This window comes from Panulirus ornatus, chromosome 15, assembly GCF_036320965.1.
Source record: "Panulirus ornatus isolate Po-2019 chromosome 15, ASM3632096v1, whole genome shotgun sequence".
In the NCBI taxonomy this organism is placed as follows: Eukaryota; Metazoa; Arthropoda; class Malacostraca; order Decapoda; family Palinuridae; genus Panulirus; species Panulirus ornatus.
Window position 1 is genome coordinate 57590340 of NC_092238.1, and position 20669 is coordinate 57611008.

At 41.6% G+C, this 20669-nt stretch overlaps 1 protein-coding gene across 1 annotated transcript in view; it reads right to left on the reverse strand.

The window, feature by feature from the left end:
• The window catches only part of LOC139753639 (kin of IRRE-like protein 2), a gene marked incomplete at its 5' end in the record, with an annotated part of 622394 nt that overhangs the window by 171097 nt on the left and 430628 nt on the right, over positions 1 to 20669 (reverse strand). Inside the window, one exon of the mRNA XM_071670248.1 lies at positions 10212 to 10398. Within this exon, the coding sequence (XP_071526349.1) occupies positions 10212 to 10398 (187 nt within the window). The remainder of the gene's footprint in view (positions 1 to 10211; positions 10399 to 20669) is intronic.

A 20669-nucleotide genomic window follows, 5' to 3' on the forward strand; every position in this document is an offset into this window, starting at 1 on the left:
CGCCTCGCAACCATACAACATTGTTGGAACCACTATTCCTTCAAACATACCCATTTTTGCTTTCCGGGATAATGTTCTCGACTTCCACACATTTTTCAAGGCTCCCAAAATTTTCGCCCCCTCCCCCACCCTATGATCCACTTCCGCTTCCATGGTTCCATCCGCTGACAGATCCACTCCCAGATATCTAAAACACTTCACTTCCTCCAGTTTTTCTCCATTCAAACTCACCTCCCAATTGACTTGACCCTCAACCCTACTGTACCTAATAACCTTGCTCTTATTCACATTTACTCTTAACTTTCTTCTTCCACACACTTTACCAAACTCAGTCACCAGCTTCTGCAGTTTCTCACATGAATCCGCCACCAGCGCTGTATCATCAGCGAACAACAACTGACTCACTTCCCAAGCTCTCTCATCCCCAACAGACTTCATACTTGCCCCTCTTTCCAAAACTCTTGCATTTACCTCCCTAACAACCCCATCCATAAACAAATTAAACAACCATGGAGACATCACACACCCCTGCCGCAAACCTACATTCACTGAGAACCAATCACTTTCCTCTCTTCCTACACGTACACATGCCTTACATCCTCGATAAAAACTTTTCACTGCTTCTAACAACTTGCCTCCCACACCATATATTCTTAATACCTTCCACAGAGCATCTCTATCAACTCTATCATATGCCTTCTCCAGATCCATAAATGCTACATACAAATCCATTTGCTTTTCTAAGTATTTCTCACATACATTCTTCAAAGCAAACACCTGATCCACACATCCTCTACCACTTCTGAAACCACACTGCTCTTCCCCAATCTGATGCTCTGTACATGCCTTCACCCTCTCAATCAATACCCTCCCATATAATTTACCAGGAATACTCAACAAACTTATACCTCTGTAATTTGAGCACTCACTCTTATCCCCTTTGCCTTTGTACAATGGCACTATGCACGCATTCCGCCAATCCTCAGGCACCTCACCATGAGTCATACATACATTAAATAACCTTACCAACCAGTCAACAATACAGTCACCCCCTTTTTTAATAAATTCCACTGCAATACCATCCAAACCTGCTGCCTTGCCGGCTTTCATCTTCCGCAAAGCTTTTACTACCTCTTTTCTGTTTACCAAATCATTTTCCCTAACCCTCTCACTTTGCACACCACCTCGACCCAAACACCCTATATCTGCCACTCTGTCATCAGACACATTCAACAAACCTTCAAAATACTCATTCCATCTCCTTCTTCCATCACCACTACTTGTTATCACCTCCCCATTTACGCCCTTCACTGAAGTTCCCATTTGCTCCCTTGTCTTACGCACCCTATTTACCTCCTTCCAGAACATCTTTTTATTCTCCCTAAAATTTACTGATAGTCTCTCACCCCAACTCTCATTTGCCCTTTTTTTCACCTCTTGCACCTTTCTCTTGACCTCCTGTCTCTTTCTTTTATACATCTCCCACTCAATTGCATTTTTTCCCTGCAAAAATCGTCCTAATGCCTCTCTCTTCTCTTTCACTAATACTCTTACTTCTTCATCCCACCACTCACTACCCTTTCTAAACAGCGCACCTCCCACTCTTCTCATGCCACAAGCATCTTTTGCGCAATCCATCACTGATTCCCTAAATACATCCCATTCCTCCCCCACTCCCCTTACTTCCATTTTTCTCACTTTTTCCCATTCTGTACACAGTCTCTCCAGATACTTCTTCACACAGGTCTCCTTCCCAAGCTCACTTACTCTCACCACCTTCTTCACCCCAACATTCACTCTTCTTTTCTGAAAAACCATACTAATCTTCACCTTAGCCTCCACAAGATAATGATCAGACATCCCTCCAGTTGCACCTCTCAGCACATTGACATCCAAAAGTCTCTCTTTCGCACGCCTGTCAATTAACACGTAATCCAATAACGCTCTCTGGCCATCTCTCCTACTTACATAAGTATACTTATGTATATCTCGCTTTTTAAACCAGGTATTCCCAATCATCAGTCCTTTTTCAGCATATAAATCTACAAGCTCTTCACCATTTCCATTTACAACACTGAACACCCCATGCATACCAATTATTCCCTCAACTGCCACATTACTCACCTTTGCATTCAAATCACCCATCACTATAACCCGGTCTCGTGCATCAAAACCGCTAACACACTCATTTAGCAGCTCCCAAAACACTTGCCTCTCATGATCTTTCTTCTCATGCCCAGGTGCATATGCACCAATAATCACCCACTTTCTACGACACGCGAGGAATACGTGGGAAGTATATCTATACATATATATATATGTATAGATATATATATATATATATATATATATATATATATATATATATATATATATATATATATATATATATATATATATTTTTTTTTTTTTTTTTTTTTTTTGGGAAATGGCGAATAGTATGAAAAAAAAAAAAATATATATATATATATATATATATGTATAAATATATATATATATATAAATGGGAACTTCAGTGAAGGGCGCAAATGGGGAGGTGATAACAAGTAGTGGTGATGTGAGAAGGAGATGGAGTGAGTATTTTGAAGGTTTGTTGAATGTGTTTTATGATAGAGTGGCAGATATAGGGTGTTTTGGTCGAGGAGGTGTGCAAAGTGAGAGGGTTAGGGAAAATGATTTGGTAAACAGAGAAGAGGTAGTGAAAGCTTTGCGGAAGATGAAAGCCGGCAAGGCAGCAGGTTTGGATGGTATTGCAGTGGAATTTATTAAAAAAGGGGGTGACTGTATTATTGACTGGTTGGTAAGGTTATTTAATGTATGTATGACTCATGGTGAGGTGCCTGAGGATTGGCGGAATGCGTGCATAGTGCCATTGTACAAAGGCAAAGGGGATAAGAGTGAGTGCTCAAATTACAGAGGTATAAGTTTGTTGAGTATTCCTGGTATATTATATGGGAGAGTATTGATTGAGAGGGTGAAGGCATATACAGAGCATCAGATTGGGGAAGAGCAGTGTGGTTTCAGAAGTGGTAGAGGATGTGAGGATCAGGTGTTTGCTTTGAAGAATGTATGTGAGAAATACTTAGAAAAGCAAATGGATTTGTATGTAGCATTATGGATCTGGAGAAGGTATATGATAGAGTTGATAGAGATGCTCTGTGGAAGGTATTAAGAATATATGATGTGGGAGGAAAGTTGTTAGAAGCAGTGAAAAGTTTTTATCGAGGATGTAAGGCATGTGTACGTGTAGGAAGATAGGAAAGTGATTGGTTCTCAGTGAATGTAGGTTTGCGGCAGGGGTGTGTGATGTCTCCATGGTTGTTTAATTTGTTTATGGATGGTGATGTTAGGGAGGTAAATGCAAGAGTTTTGGAAAAAGGGGCAAGTATGAAGTCTGTTGGGGATGAGAGAGCTTGGGAAGTGAGTCAGTTGTTGTTCGCTGATGATACAGCGCTGGTGGCTGATTCATGTGAGAAACTGCAGAAGCTGGTGACTGAGTTTGGTAAAGCGTGTGGATGAAGAAAGTTAAGAGTAAATGTGAATAAGAGCAAGGTTATTAGGTACAGTAGGGTTGAGGGTCAAGTCAATTGAGAGGTGAGTTTGAATGGAGAAAAACTGGAGGAAGTAAAGTGTTTTAGATATCTGGGAGTGGATCTGGCAGCGGATGGAACCATGGAAGCGGAAGTGGATCATAGGGTGGGGGAGGGGGCGAAAATTCTGGGGGCCTTGAGGAATGTGTGGAAGTCGAGAACATTATCTCGGAAAGCAAAAATGGGTATGTTTGAAGGAATAGTGGTTCCAACAATGTTGTATGGTTGCGAGGCGTGGGCTATGGATAGAGTTGTGCGCAGGAGGATGGATGTGCTGGAAATGAGATGTTTGAGGACAATATGTGGTGTGAGGTGGTTTGATCGAGTAAGTAACGTAAGGGTAAGAGAGATGTGTGGAAATAAAAAGAGCGTGGTTGAGAGAGCAAAAGAGGGTGTTTTGAAGTGGTTTGGGCACATGGAGAGAATGAGTGAGGAAAGATTGACCAAGAGGATATATGTGTCGGAGGTGGAGGGAACGAGGAGAAGAGGGAGACCAAATTGGAGGTGAAAAGATGGAGTGAAAAAGATTTTGTGTGATCGGGGCCTGAACATGCAGGAGGGTGAAAGGAGGGCAAGGAATAGAGTGAATTGGAGCGATGTGGTATACCGGGGTTGACGTGCTGTCAGTGGATTGAATAAAGGCATGTGAAGCGTCTGGGGTAAACCATGGAAAGCTGTGTAGGTATGTATATTTGCATGTGTGGACGTATGTATATACATGTTTATGGGGGGGGGTTGGGCCATTTGTTTCGTCTGTTTCCTTGCGCTACCTCGCAAACGCGGGAGACAGCGACAAAGTATAATAAATAAATATAAATATAATATATATATATATATATATATATATATATATATATATATATATATATATATATATATATATATATATTTTTCTTTCTTTCTTTTAAACTATTCGCCATTTCCCGCGTTAGCGAGGTAGCGCTAAGAACAGAGGACTGGGCCTTTTTTGGAATATCCTCAACTGGCCCCCCTCTGTTCCTTCTTTTGGAAAAAAAAAAAAAAAAAAAAAAAAAAAAAAAAACGAGAGGGGAGGATTTCCAGCCCCCCGCTCCCTCCCCTTTTAGTCGCCTTCTACGACACGCAGGGAATACGTGGGAAGTATTCTTAATCCCCTATCCCCAGGGATAATATATATATATATATATATATATTTAATTATATATATATATATATATATATATATATATATATATATATATATATATATATATATATATATATATATATATATATATATATATATATATATATATATATATATATATATATATATATATATATATATATATTTCATTACTATTTTGCTTTTCGCTGTCTCCCGCGTTTGCGAGGTAGCGCAAGGAAACAGACGAAAGAAATGGCCCAACCCACCCCCATACACATCTATATACATACACGTCCACACACGCAAATATACATACCTATACATTTCAATGTACACATATATATACACACACAGACACATATTTATATACCCATGCACACAATTCACACTGTCTGCCTTTATTCACTCCCATCGCCACCTCGCCACACATGGAATACCATCCCCCTTCCCCCTCATGTGTGCGAGGTAGCGCTAGGAAAAGACAACAAAGGCCCCATTCGTTCACACTCAGTCTCTAGCTGTCATGCAGTAATGCCCGAATCCACAGCTCCCTTTCCACATACAGGCCCCACAAAACTTTCCATGGTTTACCCCAGACGCTTCGTATGACATGATTCAATCCACTGACAGCACGTCAACCCCAGTATACCACATCGATCCAATTCACTCTATTCCTTGCCCGCCTTTCACCCTCCTGCATGTTCAGGCCCCGATCACTCAAAATCTTTTTCACTTCATCTTTCCACCTCCAATTTGGTTTCCCAATTCTCCTCGTTCCCTCCACCTCCGACATATATATCCTCTTGGTCAATCTTTCCTCACTCATTCTATCTATGTGCCCAAACCATTTCAAAACACCCTCTTCTGCTCTTTCAACCACGCTCTTTCTATTTCCAAACATCTCTCTTACCCTTACATTACTTACTCGATCAAACCACCTAACACCACATATTGTCCTCAAACATCTTATTTCCAGCACATCCATCCTCCTGCGCACAACTCTATCCATAGCCCACGCCTCGCAACCATACAACATTGTTGGAACCACTATTCCTTCAAACATACGCATTTTTGCTTTCCGAGATAATTATCTCGACTTCCACACATTCTTCAAGGCTCCCAGGATTTTCGCCCCCTCCCCCACCCTATGATCCACTTCCGCTTCCATGGTTCCATCCGCTGCCAGATCCACTCCCAGATATCTAAAACACTTTACTTCCTCCAGTTTTCCTCCATTTAAACTTACCTCCCAATTGACTTGACCCTCAACCCTACTGTACCTAATAACCTTGCTCTTATTCACATTTACTCTTAACTTTCTTCTTTCACACACTTTACCAAACTCAGTCACCAGCTTCTGCAGTTTCTCACATGAATCAGCCACCAGCGCTGTATCATCAGCAAACAACAACTGACTCACTTCCCAAGCTCTCTCATCCCCAACAGACTTCATACTTGCCCCTCTTTCCAAAACTCTTGCATTCACCTCCCTAACAACCCAATCCATAAACAAATTAAACAACCATGGAGACATCACACACCCCTGCCGCAAACCTACATTCACTGAGAAACAAACACTTTCCTCTCTTCCTACACGTACACATGCCTTACATCCTCGATAAAAACTTTTCACTGCTTCTAACAACTTGCCTCCAACACCATATATTCTTAATACCTTCCACAGAGCATGTCTATCAACTCTATCATATGCCTTCTCCAGATCCATAAATGCTACATAGAAATCCATTTCCTTTTCTAAGTATTTCTCACATACATTCTTCAAAGCAAACATCTGATCCACACATCCTCTACGACTTCTGGAACCACACTGCTCTTCCCCAATCTGATGCTCTGTACATGCCTTCACCCTCTCAATCAATACCCTCCCATATAATTTACCAGGAATACTAAACAAACTTATACCTCTGTAATTTGAGCACTCACTCTTATCCCCTTTGCCTTTGTACAATGGCACTATGCACGCATTCCGCCAATCCTCAGGCACCTCACCATGAGTCATACATACATTAAATAACCTTACCAACCAGTCAATGATACAGTCAACCCTTTTTTTAATAAATTCCACTGTAATACCATCCAAACCTGCTGCCTTGCCGGCTTTCATCTTCCGCAAAGCTTTTACTACCTCTTCTCTGTTTACCAAATCATTTTCCCTAACCCTCTCACTTTGCACACCACCTCGACCAAAACACCCTATATCTACCACTCTATCATCAAACACATTCAACAAACCTTCAAAATACTCACTCCATCTCCTTCTCACATCAACACTTCTTGTTATCACCTCCCCATGTTCGCCCTTCACTGAAGTTCCCATTTGCTCCCTTGTCTTACGCACTTTATTTACCTCCTTCCAGAACATCTTTTTATTCTCCCTAAAATTTAATGATACTCTCTCACCCCAACTCTCATTTGCCCTCTTTTTCACCTCTTGCACCTTTCTCTTGACCTCCTGTCTCTTTCTTTCATATATCTCCCACTCAATTGCATTTTTTCCCTGCAGAAATCGTCCAAATGCCTCTCTCTTCTCTTTCACTAATAATCTTACTTCTTCATCCCACCACTCACTACCCTTTCTAATGAACCCACCTCCCACTTTTCTCATGCCACAAGCATCTTTTGCGCAATCCATCACTGATTCCCTAAATACATCCCATTCCTCCCCGACTCCCCTTACTTCCATTGTTCTCACCTTTCTCCATTCTGTACTCAGTCTCTCCTGGTACTTCCTCACACAAGTCTCCTTCTCAAGCTCACTTACTCTCACCATCCTCTTCACCCCAACATTCACTCTTCTTTTCTGAAAACCCATACAAATCTTCACCTTAGCCTCCACAAGATAATGATCAGACATCCCTCCAGTTGCACCTCTCAGCACATTAACATCCAAAAGTCTCTCTTTCGCACGCCTGTCAATTAACACGTAATCCAATAACGCTCTCTGTCCATCTCTCCTACTTACATACGTATACTTATGTATATCTCGCTTTTTAAACCAGGTATTCCCAATCACCAGTCCTTTTTCAGCACATGAATCTACAAGCTCTTCACCATTTCCATTTACAACACTGAACACCCCACGTATACCAATTATTCCCTCAACTGCCACATTACTCACCTTTGCATTCAAATCACCCATCACTATAACCCGGTCTCGTGCATCAAAACCATATATATATATATATATATATATATATATATATATATATATATATATATATATATATATATATATATATATATATATATATATATATGTGTGTGTGTGTGTGTTTGTGTGTGTGTGTGTGTGTGTGTGTGTCTGTCTGTGTGTGTCTGTGTGTGTCTGTGTGTGTGTGTGTGTGTGTGTGTGTGTGTTTGTGTGTGTGTGTGTGTGTGTGTGTGTGTGTGTGTGTGTGTGTGTGTGTGTAAGAAAATATATTTTCTAGGTTAAGGTACTCCTACAACCTTACTGGTAAAGGAAAGGTTGCAGATTTCCTCAAAAATTATGCCTTTGAAAAGGCTTGGTTAAAGTCTACTGGAAATTGTGGTTATAACATTCCTGAGAGAAAAATAACTGTAGCTATAAACTACCTGGAGGTATTGTAAGTATGACCCAACTGGAGAAGGTGTAATGATAACCCACGTAGATCTGTACGTATCTTTATCCCCAGCTACAGAATGTGCCGTTCTAAAATGTTCTAAAATGTGACCTATTGGAGGAAGACGCTGGAGTAGGTGGGCAGTGGAAAATTCATGATTTCTCAATATTTGAGTTGAATCCATGTTGTATAATGTGTAGAATGAAGCAAAAGCAAAAGGATGAATAAATTCTAAGCCATCATAAGCGCAATATATGTAAATCATAAGTCATTATCAAAACATTTGAATATCAGGGAAGAAAAATAAGTTAAACAATACTGATATGATTCCTGGAAATGCAGAAAATCTCAGAACTCGTTCTGAAAACAAATACTAGAAAATAGGAGAAGCATGATAAGATCAGGAGCGCAAATCATGATGATAGATATGTAATGTACATAATGACATCCATTACTAAAATGTTAAAAATAGTCACAGAAAAATGTGAATAGTAATACCAGAGAAACTTGATTTATGTAATCAGGTTACTAAATCACACCACAGTAAGACATGGATGTTTTTCAGTTCGAATTTATGACAAAAAACAATTATTGTTTGATGAACTTGTGCTAAAAGACAAAAAGTTTTTCTCTTTCTTTCCACAAACCTTTCACAACACTGACACGCGAACTATGGTGGACTTCATACGCAAGACAGCCTATCAACGAATATGTTCGGCGTTTCAAGGATACACGGTGTTCTACACAACACTGATCGTCTGAAGATATTAACTTATCCCTCTAAGTCTGGTCAGGTAGCTCAAACGCGCTTTTATTGTACGACTGAAACATTTTCAAGTCAAAATGAGATCACACTGCTTACATATATCCAATTGCTGTGTTGGGAACTGTTTCATAAAGATAAATGTACTGCTTCCAGGCTCGAACCTCATGATGCATTTGTGGCCTGGCGTTATCTGTTGAGGAGAACTCGAAAAAGTCGAACCCCACAAAATGATACAAGATATGAAGCATGTTTAATTTATGATATGAAACACTACGGAGATGAATGGTTATGAAACCTATAATCGAGTATGTGAGATTAAATATAGTCTTAAAGACTAAGCAGGTGAATTACACTTTATGCCTTACTGTTTAAAGACGAAAAAAAAAAAAAATGAGCCCTTCAAGTATACCAGGACTAGTGGCTATATATTGAGGAACTTTGTTTCCTTACTTGAAATCATTCTTTTCGTTCTTTAGGTAATCAAGATGGACAAAATATTTTCGAAGTCAACTATTCTCTTTCGGTTACTGGTATATTATGTCATACCAAAGACAAAGTAAAACGTCGAATTTTGGTTTCAGAGGACATATATGAGCATGACTGAACCTGGGGTGTGAATTACATGCAAATAAAAACCGTAGGAAAATATGGACGTGGAAAGAGAGAAGGGTTCCATGTATTTATCACGTGACCTAACATAAGGGTCTGTAGGTACTGACGTACATGGGCTTGGCAGGTCTGACCTACGTGAACGATTGTGTAAGGGCTGGCAGTCCTGAAGGATTGTTGATCTGACTCACTTGAAAGTGACCTAACAGAGGGCAGGCAACTCCTGAAACTACATAGAGGTGTCATAGGCTATAATACATACGGACGAGTAGACCTGACCTATATAAGGGCTGGTAGACCAAACCTACCACAAAAGCTGGTGGACATAAACTACAGAAGGGCTTGTAGATTGAGCAAGAGAAGGGCTGGTAGACCTAACTTATATAAAGACTGGCAGATATGACCTAGTTAAAGCTGGTAGAAATTATTTATCTAAAAGCTTTACAGACCTCACCTTTATAAGGGCTGGTAGACCTAGTTTACGTGAAAAGAGTGTACATAGGGTGCCTGGAACGTACCTGTGGGATCTCAACACTCTCGCCGCTGTTGTTGAAGGTCCAGCGGAAGGCCATCGGGGTCGGGTAGGCGTCCAAGTCACAGGGAATGTTTACCTGCTCGTATCTTGCGGCGCCGTGGTAAACCATATGGTTACTACGGCACACGGGCGCGTCTGCTGGGGGAGACACAGTCAGCAGTGGGGAGGAGCTGTTGGTTTAGGGAAAGAAGCTGATAGTTTTGAAGAGGGAAGCTGATGGTTAGGGAGAGTTGAGCTTATGGGCCGGGGTTTGAGCTAGCGGGCTTGGGGAGGAGTTGATGAGCCGGCAGGAGTTGAAAGGCCGGGGAGGAGGAGGAAGGCTGAGGGCAGCCCTGGTTAGCCCATAAGATAAGGTGATGGGTCCCAAGAAAGAGAGCGGATGAGCGAAGCGAAAGAGAGATGACGAGCTAAAGGAAAGAGAACTGCCTTCATGAAACAGTAAAAAAGAGTAAAAGGAGAGAACAGTTAGTGATAAAGAAGAATAAAATATCAGTATTGGTAAGTTAGCATGTCAGGAGATCAGAACAAGAGGAGCAGAACATCATATGGAGCATGTTTTTCATTCTGTCATAATGAGTATATTGATAGTAGCAGGGGCTGTGAAGATCGGGAGAATGTGGAATTCATAAAGCAATAGTAGATGAAAATAGCTAGAAATCTACAGAACTTATCAAAACTTCACCTGATCTTCCTTTGCAGCCGATATTCACCTTAATTCTCAAGTTTTGGTAGAGATTATTCCACGTGATGGCGTCTGTGTTAAAAATCTCCTATTGGCAGAACTACCAATAACCGTAATAACGGGAATCAAAACAGACGTCATTACGCTGGTACATTTGAACAAAAACAGCACCGAAATCTAAAGGAATATTCATCTGTTAGAGGAAGAAAGATGAAGTTTTCTCAGGGATTCATGATGAGAAGAATTGTTTCCTCTCCTTCTAGTAACCACACACTCATCCTGATTTTAACAATCCTTGCAACCGTAGACTTAGTCATTATCGTAGGAAAAAACAACTAAGGTTCCTCATCATATTCCACTGCTAATCTCTACAAAATAATTCTGCCAGCGAATTACTTATTGCATAAAGCCCGGCATTCGTACACTAATTTTTCTGTCTTTATAGATAATGGAAACAAGTGAAATGCATACAGGCCAACTGTGGTTCAAGCTGACAGTAAAGAAAGTCTTACTAATTATTCCTGGCTCTTGCAATAAAGACAACTGCCTATACTGATTAAACAAACTGCTAACATTTATTACTACAATTTAGATTACCTCTTATGGACAGAATAATCCACTGTCATTCCTCTAACAACTAAAGCATTATCAGAGATTCTAAACACATTCGACTAAGTTATATATCTACGGAAACCTACTTATACGTTTTCATACGTGCAACATATGTCTAGCATATATGTATGAAGTATATCATTTCGAAATACTGGAATTAGCTGCGCAACACGAAACTACAAGAGTATATCGCTTTCCTCTCCACTGTGTAAGGCTACCATTTTGTCAATAAAGTTAAGATCCCTGCCCGGTGCACTGCCGTGCAAACTACGTGCATCTACACGCAGTGGCTAATGAGCCTTCATACATTCTAGGTGTGGCCACACACCCTGGCTAATGAGCCGTAATGCAGTGGGTGTGGCTACAGTGCATAAGAGGAAAGTTTATTTTTTTATTTATCTATTTTGTTTTGACGCTGTCTCCCGCGTTTGCGAGGTAGCGCAAGGAAACAGACGAAAGAAATGGCCCAACCCACCCCCATACACATGTATATACACACACGTGCACACACGCATATATACATACCTATACATCGCAATGTACACATATATATACACACACAGACACATACATATATACCCATGCACAAAATTCACACTCTCTGGGTTTATTCATTCCCATCGCCAACTCGCCACACATGGAATACCATCCCCCTCCCCACTCATGTGAGCGGGGTAGCACTAGGAAAAGACAACAAAGGCCCCATTCGTTCACACTCAGTCTCTAGCTGTCATGCAGTAATACCCGAAACCACAGCTCCCTTTCCATATCCAGGCCCCACACAGCTTTCCATGGTTTACCCCAGACGCTTCACATGCCCTGATTCAATCCACTGACAACACGTCAATCCCGGTATACCACATCGATCCAATTCACTCTATTCCTTGCCCGCCTTTCACCCTCCTGCATGTTCAGGCCCCGATCACTCAAAATCTTTTTCACTTCATCTTTCCACCTCCAATTTTACTCCCACTTCTCCTCGTTCCCTCCACCTCCGACACATATATCCTCTTGGTCAATCTTCCCTCACTCACTCTCTCCATGTGACCAAACCATTTCAAAACACCCTCTTCTGCTCTCTCAACCACACTCTTTTTATTTCCACACATCTCTCTTACCCTTGCATTACTTACTCGATCAAACCATATATATATATGTATATATATATATATATATATATATATATATATATATATATATTTTTTTTTTTTTTTTTTTTTTTTTTTTTTTTTTTTTTTTTTATACTTTGTCGCTGTCTCCCGCGTTTGCGAGGTAGCGCAAGGAAACAGACGAAAGAAATGGCCCAACCCCCCCCCCCCATACACATGTACATACACACGTCCAGACACGCAAATATACATACCTACACAGCTTTCCATGGTTTACCCCAGACGCTTCACATGCCTTGCTTCAATCCACTGACAGCACGTCAACCCCTGTATACCACATGACTCCAATTCACTCTATTTCTTGCCCTCCGTTCACCCTCCTGCATGTTCAGGCCCCGATCACACAAAATCTTTTTCACTCCATCTTTCCACCTCCAATTTGGTCTCCCTCTTCTCCTCGTTCCCTCCACCTCCGACACATATATCCTCTTGGTCAATCTCTCCTCACTCATTCTCTCCATGTGCCCAAACCATTTCAAAACACCCTCTTCTGCTCTCTCGACCACGCTCTTTTTATTTCCACACATCTCTCTTACCCTTACGTTACTTACTCGATCAAACCACCTCACACCACACATTGTCCTCAAACATCTCATTTCCAGCACATCCATCCTCCTGCGCACATCTCTATCCATAGCCCACGCCTCGCAACCATACAGCATTGTTGGAACCACTATTCCCTCAAACATACCCATTTTTGCTTTCCGAGATAATGTTCTCGACTTCCACACATTTTTCAAGGCTCCCAAAATTTTCGCCCCCTCCCCCACCCTATGATCCACTTCCGCTTCCATGGTTCCATCCGCTGACAGATCCACTCCCAGATATCTAAAACACTTCACTTCCTCCAGTTTTTCTCCATTCAAACTCACCTCCCAACTGACTTGACCCTCACCCCTACTGTACCTAATAACCTTGCTCTTATTCACATTTACTCTCAACTTTCTTCTTCCACACACTTTACCAAACTCAGTCACCAGCTTCTGCAGTTTCTCACATGAATCAGCCACCAGCGCTGTATCATCAGCGAACAACAATTGACTCACTTCCCAAGCTCTCTCATCCCCAACAGACTTCATACTTGCCCCTCTTTCCAGGACTCTTGCATTTACCTCCTTTACAACCCCATCCATAAACAAATTAAACAACCATGGAGACATCACACACCCCTGCCGCAAACCTACATTCACTGAGAACCAATCACTTTCCTCTCTTCCTACACGTACACATGCCTTACATCCTCGATAAAAACTTTTCACTGCTTCTAACAACTTGCCTCCCACACCATATATTCTTAATACCTTCCACAGAGCATCTCTATCAACTCTATCATATGCCTTCTCCAGATCCATAAATGCTACATACAAATCCATTTGCTTTTCTAAGTATTTCTCACATACATTCTTCAAAGCAAACACCTGATCCACACTTTGTCGCTGTCTCCCGCGTTTGCGAGGTAGCGCAAGGAAACAGACGAAAGAAATGGCCCAACACCCCCCCCCATACACATGCATATACATACGTCCACACACGCAAATATACATACCTACACAGCTTTCCATGGTTTACCCCAGACGCTTCACATGCCTTGATTCAATCCACTGACAGCACGTCAACCCCGGTATACCACATCGCTCCAATTCACTCTATTCCTTGCCCTCCTTTCACCCTCCTGCATGGTCAGGCCCCGATCATACAAAATCTTTTTCACTCCATCTTTCCACCTACAATTTGGTCTCCCTCTTCTCCTCGTTCCCTCCACCTCCGACACATATATCCTCTTGGTCAATCTTTCCGCACTCATTCTCTCCATGTGCCCAAACCACTTCAAAACACCCTCTTCTGCTCTCTCAACCACGCTCTTTTTATTTCCACACATCTCTCTTACCCTTACGTTACTCACTCGATCAAACCACCTCACACCACACATTGTCCTCAAACATCTCATTTCCAGCACATCCATCCTCCTGCGCACAACTCTATCCATAGCCCACGCCTCGCAGCCATACAACATTGTTGGAACCACTATTCCTTCAAACATACCCATTTTTGCTTTCCGAGATAATGTTCTCGACTTCCACACATTCTTCAAGACCCCCAGAATTTTCGCCCCCTCCCCCACCCTATGATCCACTTCCGCTTCCATGGTTCCATCCGCTGCCAGATCCACTCCTAGATATCTAAAACACTTTACTTCCTCCAGTTTTTCTCCATTCAAACTTACCTCCCAATTGACTTGACCGTCAACCCTATTGTACCTAATCACCTTGCTCTTATTCACATTTACTCTTAACTTTCTTCTTTCACACACTTTACCAAACTCAGTCACCAGCTTCTGCAGTTTCTCACATGAATCAGCCACCAGGGCTGTATCATCAGCGAACAACAACTGACTCACTTCCCAAGCTCTCTCATCCCAAACCGACTTCATACTTGCCCCTCTTTCCAAAACTCTTGCATTCACATCCCTAACAACCCCATCCATGTGTACGTGTAGGAAGAGAGGAAAGTGATTGGTTCTCAGTGAATGTAGGTTTGCGGCAGGGGTGTGTGATGTCTCCATGGTTGTTTAATTTGTTTATGGATGGGGTTGTTAGGGAGGTGAATGCAAGAGTTTTGGAAAGAGGGGCAAGTATGAAGTCTGTTGGGGATGAGAGAGCTTGGGAAGTGAGTCAGTTGTTGTTCGCTGATGATACAGCGCTGGTGGCTGATTCATGTGAGAAACTGCAGAAGCTGGTGACTGAGTTTGGTAAAGTGTGTGAAAGGAGAATGTTAACAGTAAATGTGAATAAGAGCAAGGTTATTAGGTACAGTAGGTTTGAGGGTCAAGTCAATTGGGAGGTAAGTTTGAATGGAGGAAAACTGGAGGAAGTGAAGTGTTTTAGATATCTGGGAGTGGATCTGGTAGCGGATGGAACCATGGAAGCGGAAGTGGATCATAGGGTGGGGGAGGGGGCGAAAATCCTGGGAGCCTTGAAGAATGTGTGGAAGTCGAGATCATTATCTCGTAAAGCAAAAATGGCTATGTTTGAAGGAATAGTGGTTCCAACAATGTTGTATGGTTGCGAGGCGTGGGCTATGGATAGTGTTGTGCGCAGGAGGATGGATGTGCTGGAAATTAGATGTTTAAGGAAAATGTGTGGTGTGAGGTGGTTTGATCGAGTAAGTAACGTAAGGGTAAGAGAGATGTATGGAAATAAAAAGAGCGTGGTTGAGAGAGCAGAAGAGGGTGTTTTGAAATGGTTTGGTTACATGGAGAGAATGAGTGCGGAAAGATTGATCAAGAGGATATATGTGTCGGAGGTGGAGGTAACGAGGAGAAGTGGGAAACCAAATTGGAGGTGGAAAGATGAAGTGAAAAAGATTTTGTGTGATCGGGGCCTGAACATGCAGGAGGGTGAAAGGCTTGCAAGGAATAGAGTGAATTGGATCGATGTGGTATACCGGGGTTGACGTGCTGTCAGTGGATTGAATCAGGGTATGTGAAGCGTCTGGGGTAAACCATGGAGAGCTGTGTAGGTATGTATATTTGCGTTTGTGGACGTATGTATATACATGTGTATGGGGGTGGGTTTGGCCATTTCTTTTGTCTGTATCCTTGCGCTACCTCGCAAACGCGGGAGACAGCGACAAAAATATATATATATATATATATATATATATATATATATATATATATATATATATATATATATATATATATATATATATATATATATATATATATATATATATTTTTATTTCATACTATTCACATTTCCCGCGTTAGCAAGGTAGCGTTAAGAACAGAGGACTGGACCTTTGAGGGAACATCCTCACCTGGCCCCCTTCTCTGTTCCTTCTTTAGGAAAATTAGAAAAAAGGATAGGGTAGAAAGAATACTTTCCACGCATTCCTCACGTGTGGTAGAAGCCGACTAAAGCGGACTTGAGCGGCGGGCCAGAAACCCTCCCCTCCTTGTATTTTAACTTTCTAAAAGTGGAAATCGAAGGATTCACGCGGGGAGAGCTCATCCTCCTCGAAGGCTCAGACTGGGGTGTCTAAAGGTGTGTGGATGTAACCAAGATGAGAAACAGGAAGAGATAGGTATCATGTTTGAGGAAAGGAACCTGGACGATCTGGCTCTGAGTAAAATGAAGCTGAAGGGTAAAGGGGAAGAGTGTATTTTAACTTTCTATAAGGGGAAACCGAAGAAGGAGTCACGCGGGGAGAGCTCATCCTCCTCGAAGGCTCAGACTGGGGTGTCTAAATGTGTGTGGATGTAACCAAGATGAGAAACAGGAAGAGACAGGTATCATGTTTGAGGAAAGGAACCTGGATGTTCTGGTTCTGAGTGAAATGAAGCTCAAGGGTAAAGGGGATGAGTGGTTTGGGAATGTCTTGCGAGTAAAGTCAGAGGTTAGTGAGAGGACAAGAGCAAGGGAAGGAGTAGCACTACTCAAGAAACAGGAGTAATATACAGAGTGTAAGAAAGTAAACTCTAGATTGATATGGTTAAAACTGAAAGTGTATGGAGAGAGATGATTACTGGTGCATATGCACCTGGGCATGAGAAGAAAGATTATGAGAGGCAAGTGATTTGGGAGCAGCTAAGTAAGTGTGTTAGTAGTTTTGATGCACGAGACCCGGTTACAGTGAATGATGATTTGAATGGAAAGGTGAGTTATGTGGCAGTTTTGGGAATAATTGGTATATATGAGGTGTTCAGTGTTGTAAATGGAAATGGGGAAGAGCTTGACGATTTATGCTCTGACAATGGAATGGTGATTGGGAATACCTTGTTTAAAAAGAGAGATATACATAAGTATACGTATGTAAGTAGGAGAGATGGCCAGAGAGCGTTATTGGATTACGTGTTAATTGAAAGGCGCGCGAAAGAGAGACTTTTTGTATGTTAATGCGCTGAGAGGTGCAACTGGGGGATGTGTGATCATTATATTGTGGAGGCGAAGGTGAAGATTTGTAGTGGTTTTCAGAAATGAAGAGAGAATATTGGTGTGAAGAGAGTGGTGAGAGTAAGTGAGCTTGGGAAGGAGACTTGTGTGAGGAAGTGCCAGGAGAGACTGAGTACATAATGGAAAAAGGTTAAGACAAAGGACGTAAGGGGAGTGGGGGAGGAGTGGGATGTATTTAGGGTAGCAGTAATGGCTTGCGCTAAAGATGCTTGTGGCATGAGATGCGTGGGAGGTGGGAAGATTAGAAAGGGTAGTGAGTGGTGGGATAAAGAGGTAAGATTATCAGTAAAAGAGAAGAGAGAGGCATTTGGACGATTTTTGCAGGGAACTAATGCAAATGACTGAGAGATGTATAAAAGAAAGAAGCAGGAGGTCAAGAGAAAGGTGCAAGAGGTGAAAAAGAGAGTAAATGAAAGTTGGGGTGAAAGAGTATCATTATATTTTAGGGAGAATAAAGAGATGTTTGGGAAGGACGGTAAATAAAGTGCGTAAGACAAGGGAACAAATGGGAACTGTATCGTTGACTGGTTGGTAAGGTTATTTAATGTATGTATGATTCATGGTGAGGTGTCTGAGGATTGGCGGAATGCTTGCACAGTGCCATTGTAAAAAGGTAAAGGGGATAAAAGTGAGTGATCAAATTAAAGAGGTATACGTTTGCTGAGTATTCCTGGGAAATTATATGGGAGGGTATTGATTGAAAGGGTGAAGGTATGTACAAAGCATCAGATTGGGGAAGAGCAGTGTGGTTTCATAAGTGGTAGAGGATGTGTGGATCAGGTGTTTGCTTTGAAGAATGTATGTGCGAAAAACGTAGAAAAGCAAATCGATTTTGTATGTAGTATTTATGGATCTGGAGAGGCCTATGATAGAGTTGATAGAGATTCTCTATGGAAGGTATGAAGAATAATTAGTGTGGGAGGCAAGTTGTTAGAGATGTAGTGAGAAATTTTTATCGATGATGTAAGGCATGTGTACGTGCAGGAAGAGAGAAAGTTATTGGTTCTCAGTGACTGTTGATTTGTGGCAGGGGTGTGTGATGTCTCCATGGTTGTTTAATCATTCACACACTTTACCAAACTCTGTCACCAGCTTCTGCCGTTTCTCACCCGAATCCGGCACCAGCGTCCTACTATCAGGGAACAACAGCTGATTCACTTCCCAAGCCACCTCATCCACAACAGACTGCATAATTGCCCCTCTCTCCAGAACTCTTGCATTCACTTCATGAACAACCCCATCCATAAACAAATCAAACAACCATGGAGACATCACGCACCCCTGCCCGAAACCAACATTCATTGGGAACCAATCACTTTCCTGTTTACCTACTCGTACACGTGCCTTACATCAATGATAAAAACTTTTCACTGATTTTAGCAACTTATCTACCGCAGCATATACTCTTAATAGCTTCCAAAAAGTCTCTTCATCAACTTTATCATGTGCCTTCTCCAGATCCATAAATGTTACATACAAATTAGTCTGGTTTTTTAAGCATTTCTCATACATTCTTCAAAGCAAACACCTGATCCACACATCCTCTACCACTTCTGAAACCGCACTGCTCTTCCCCAATCTGATGCTCTGTACGTGTCCTTACCCTCTCAATCAATACCTTCCCATATAACTTTCAAGGAATACTCAGCAAACTTATACCTCTTTGATTTGAACACTCACTTTTATTCCCTTCGCCTTTATACAATGGCACTATGCATGCATTCCGACAATCCTCAGGTTCTTCACTAGGAACAATATATATATTGAATATCCTTACCAACCCGTCAACAACACCCTCATCTCGTTTAATAACATATTACATTGCAGTACCATCCAAATTCGTCACCTTGCCGGCTTTCGACTTTCGCAAAACTTTCACTACCTTTTCTCAGTTTACCAAACCATTCTCCCTGATCCCGCTCATTTTGCACACCACCTCGACCAAAACACCCAAATCTGACGCTTTATCATCGAAAACATTCACCAGACCTTGAAAATACTTACTCCATCTCCTTCTCATTTCACCACTACATGTTTTTGTGGATGAGAGAACTTGGAAAGTGAGTCAGATTGTTGTTCGGTGATGATGCAGCGCTGGTGGCTGATTCGAGTGAGAAACTGGTGACCTAGTTTAGCAAAATGTGTGAAAGAAGAAAGTTGAGGGTAAGTATGAATAAGGGAAAGGTTATTAGGCTTAGTAGAGTTGAGGGACAAGTAAACTGGAAGGTAAATCTGAAAGTAGAAAAACTGGAGGAAGTGAAGTGCTTTAGATATCTGGGAGTTTATTTAGCAACGGATGAAACCATGGAAGTGGAGGTGAGTCACTGGGTGGGGGAGTCGGAGAAGGTTCTGGGAGCAATGAAGAATGTGCGCAAGGCGAGAACGTTATATCGGAGAGCAAAAATGGGTATGTTTGAAGGAATAGTGGTTCCAACAATGTTATACGGATGTGAGATATGGGCTATAGATACGCTTGTGTGGAGGAGGCTGAATGTGTTGAAAATGAAATGTTTAATGACAATATATGGTGTGAAGTGGTTAGATCGAGAGATATGTGGTGAGAGAGTGGTTGAGAGAGCAGAAGAGGGTGTCTTGAAATATTCCCTTCACATGGAGAGAATGAGTGAGGAAAGAATGACAAAGAGGATATATGTGTCAGGGGTGGAGGGAACGAGGATAAATGGGAGACCAAATTGAAGGTGAAAAGATGGAGTGAAAAAGATTTTGAGTGATTGGGGCCTGATCATGCGGGAGGGTGAAAGGCGTGCAAGAAAAAAAGTGAACTGGAACAATGTGGTATACCGGAGTCGACATGCTGTCAATGAATTGAACCAGAAATATCCTTACCAGTTATATGTTGGGCAGAGTGGTAAGGATCTTTCTGTTTGACTTAAACAACATAGATATAGTATAAGAACGGGACAAGTATCAAATACCTTGTTTAATCACGTTAAAAACTATGATCATTGTATTGACGAGAGTAATGCCATCTCAGTTGTTAACTTTAAATCTCTTACCATGAG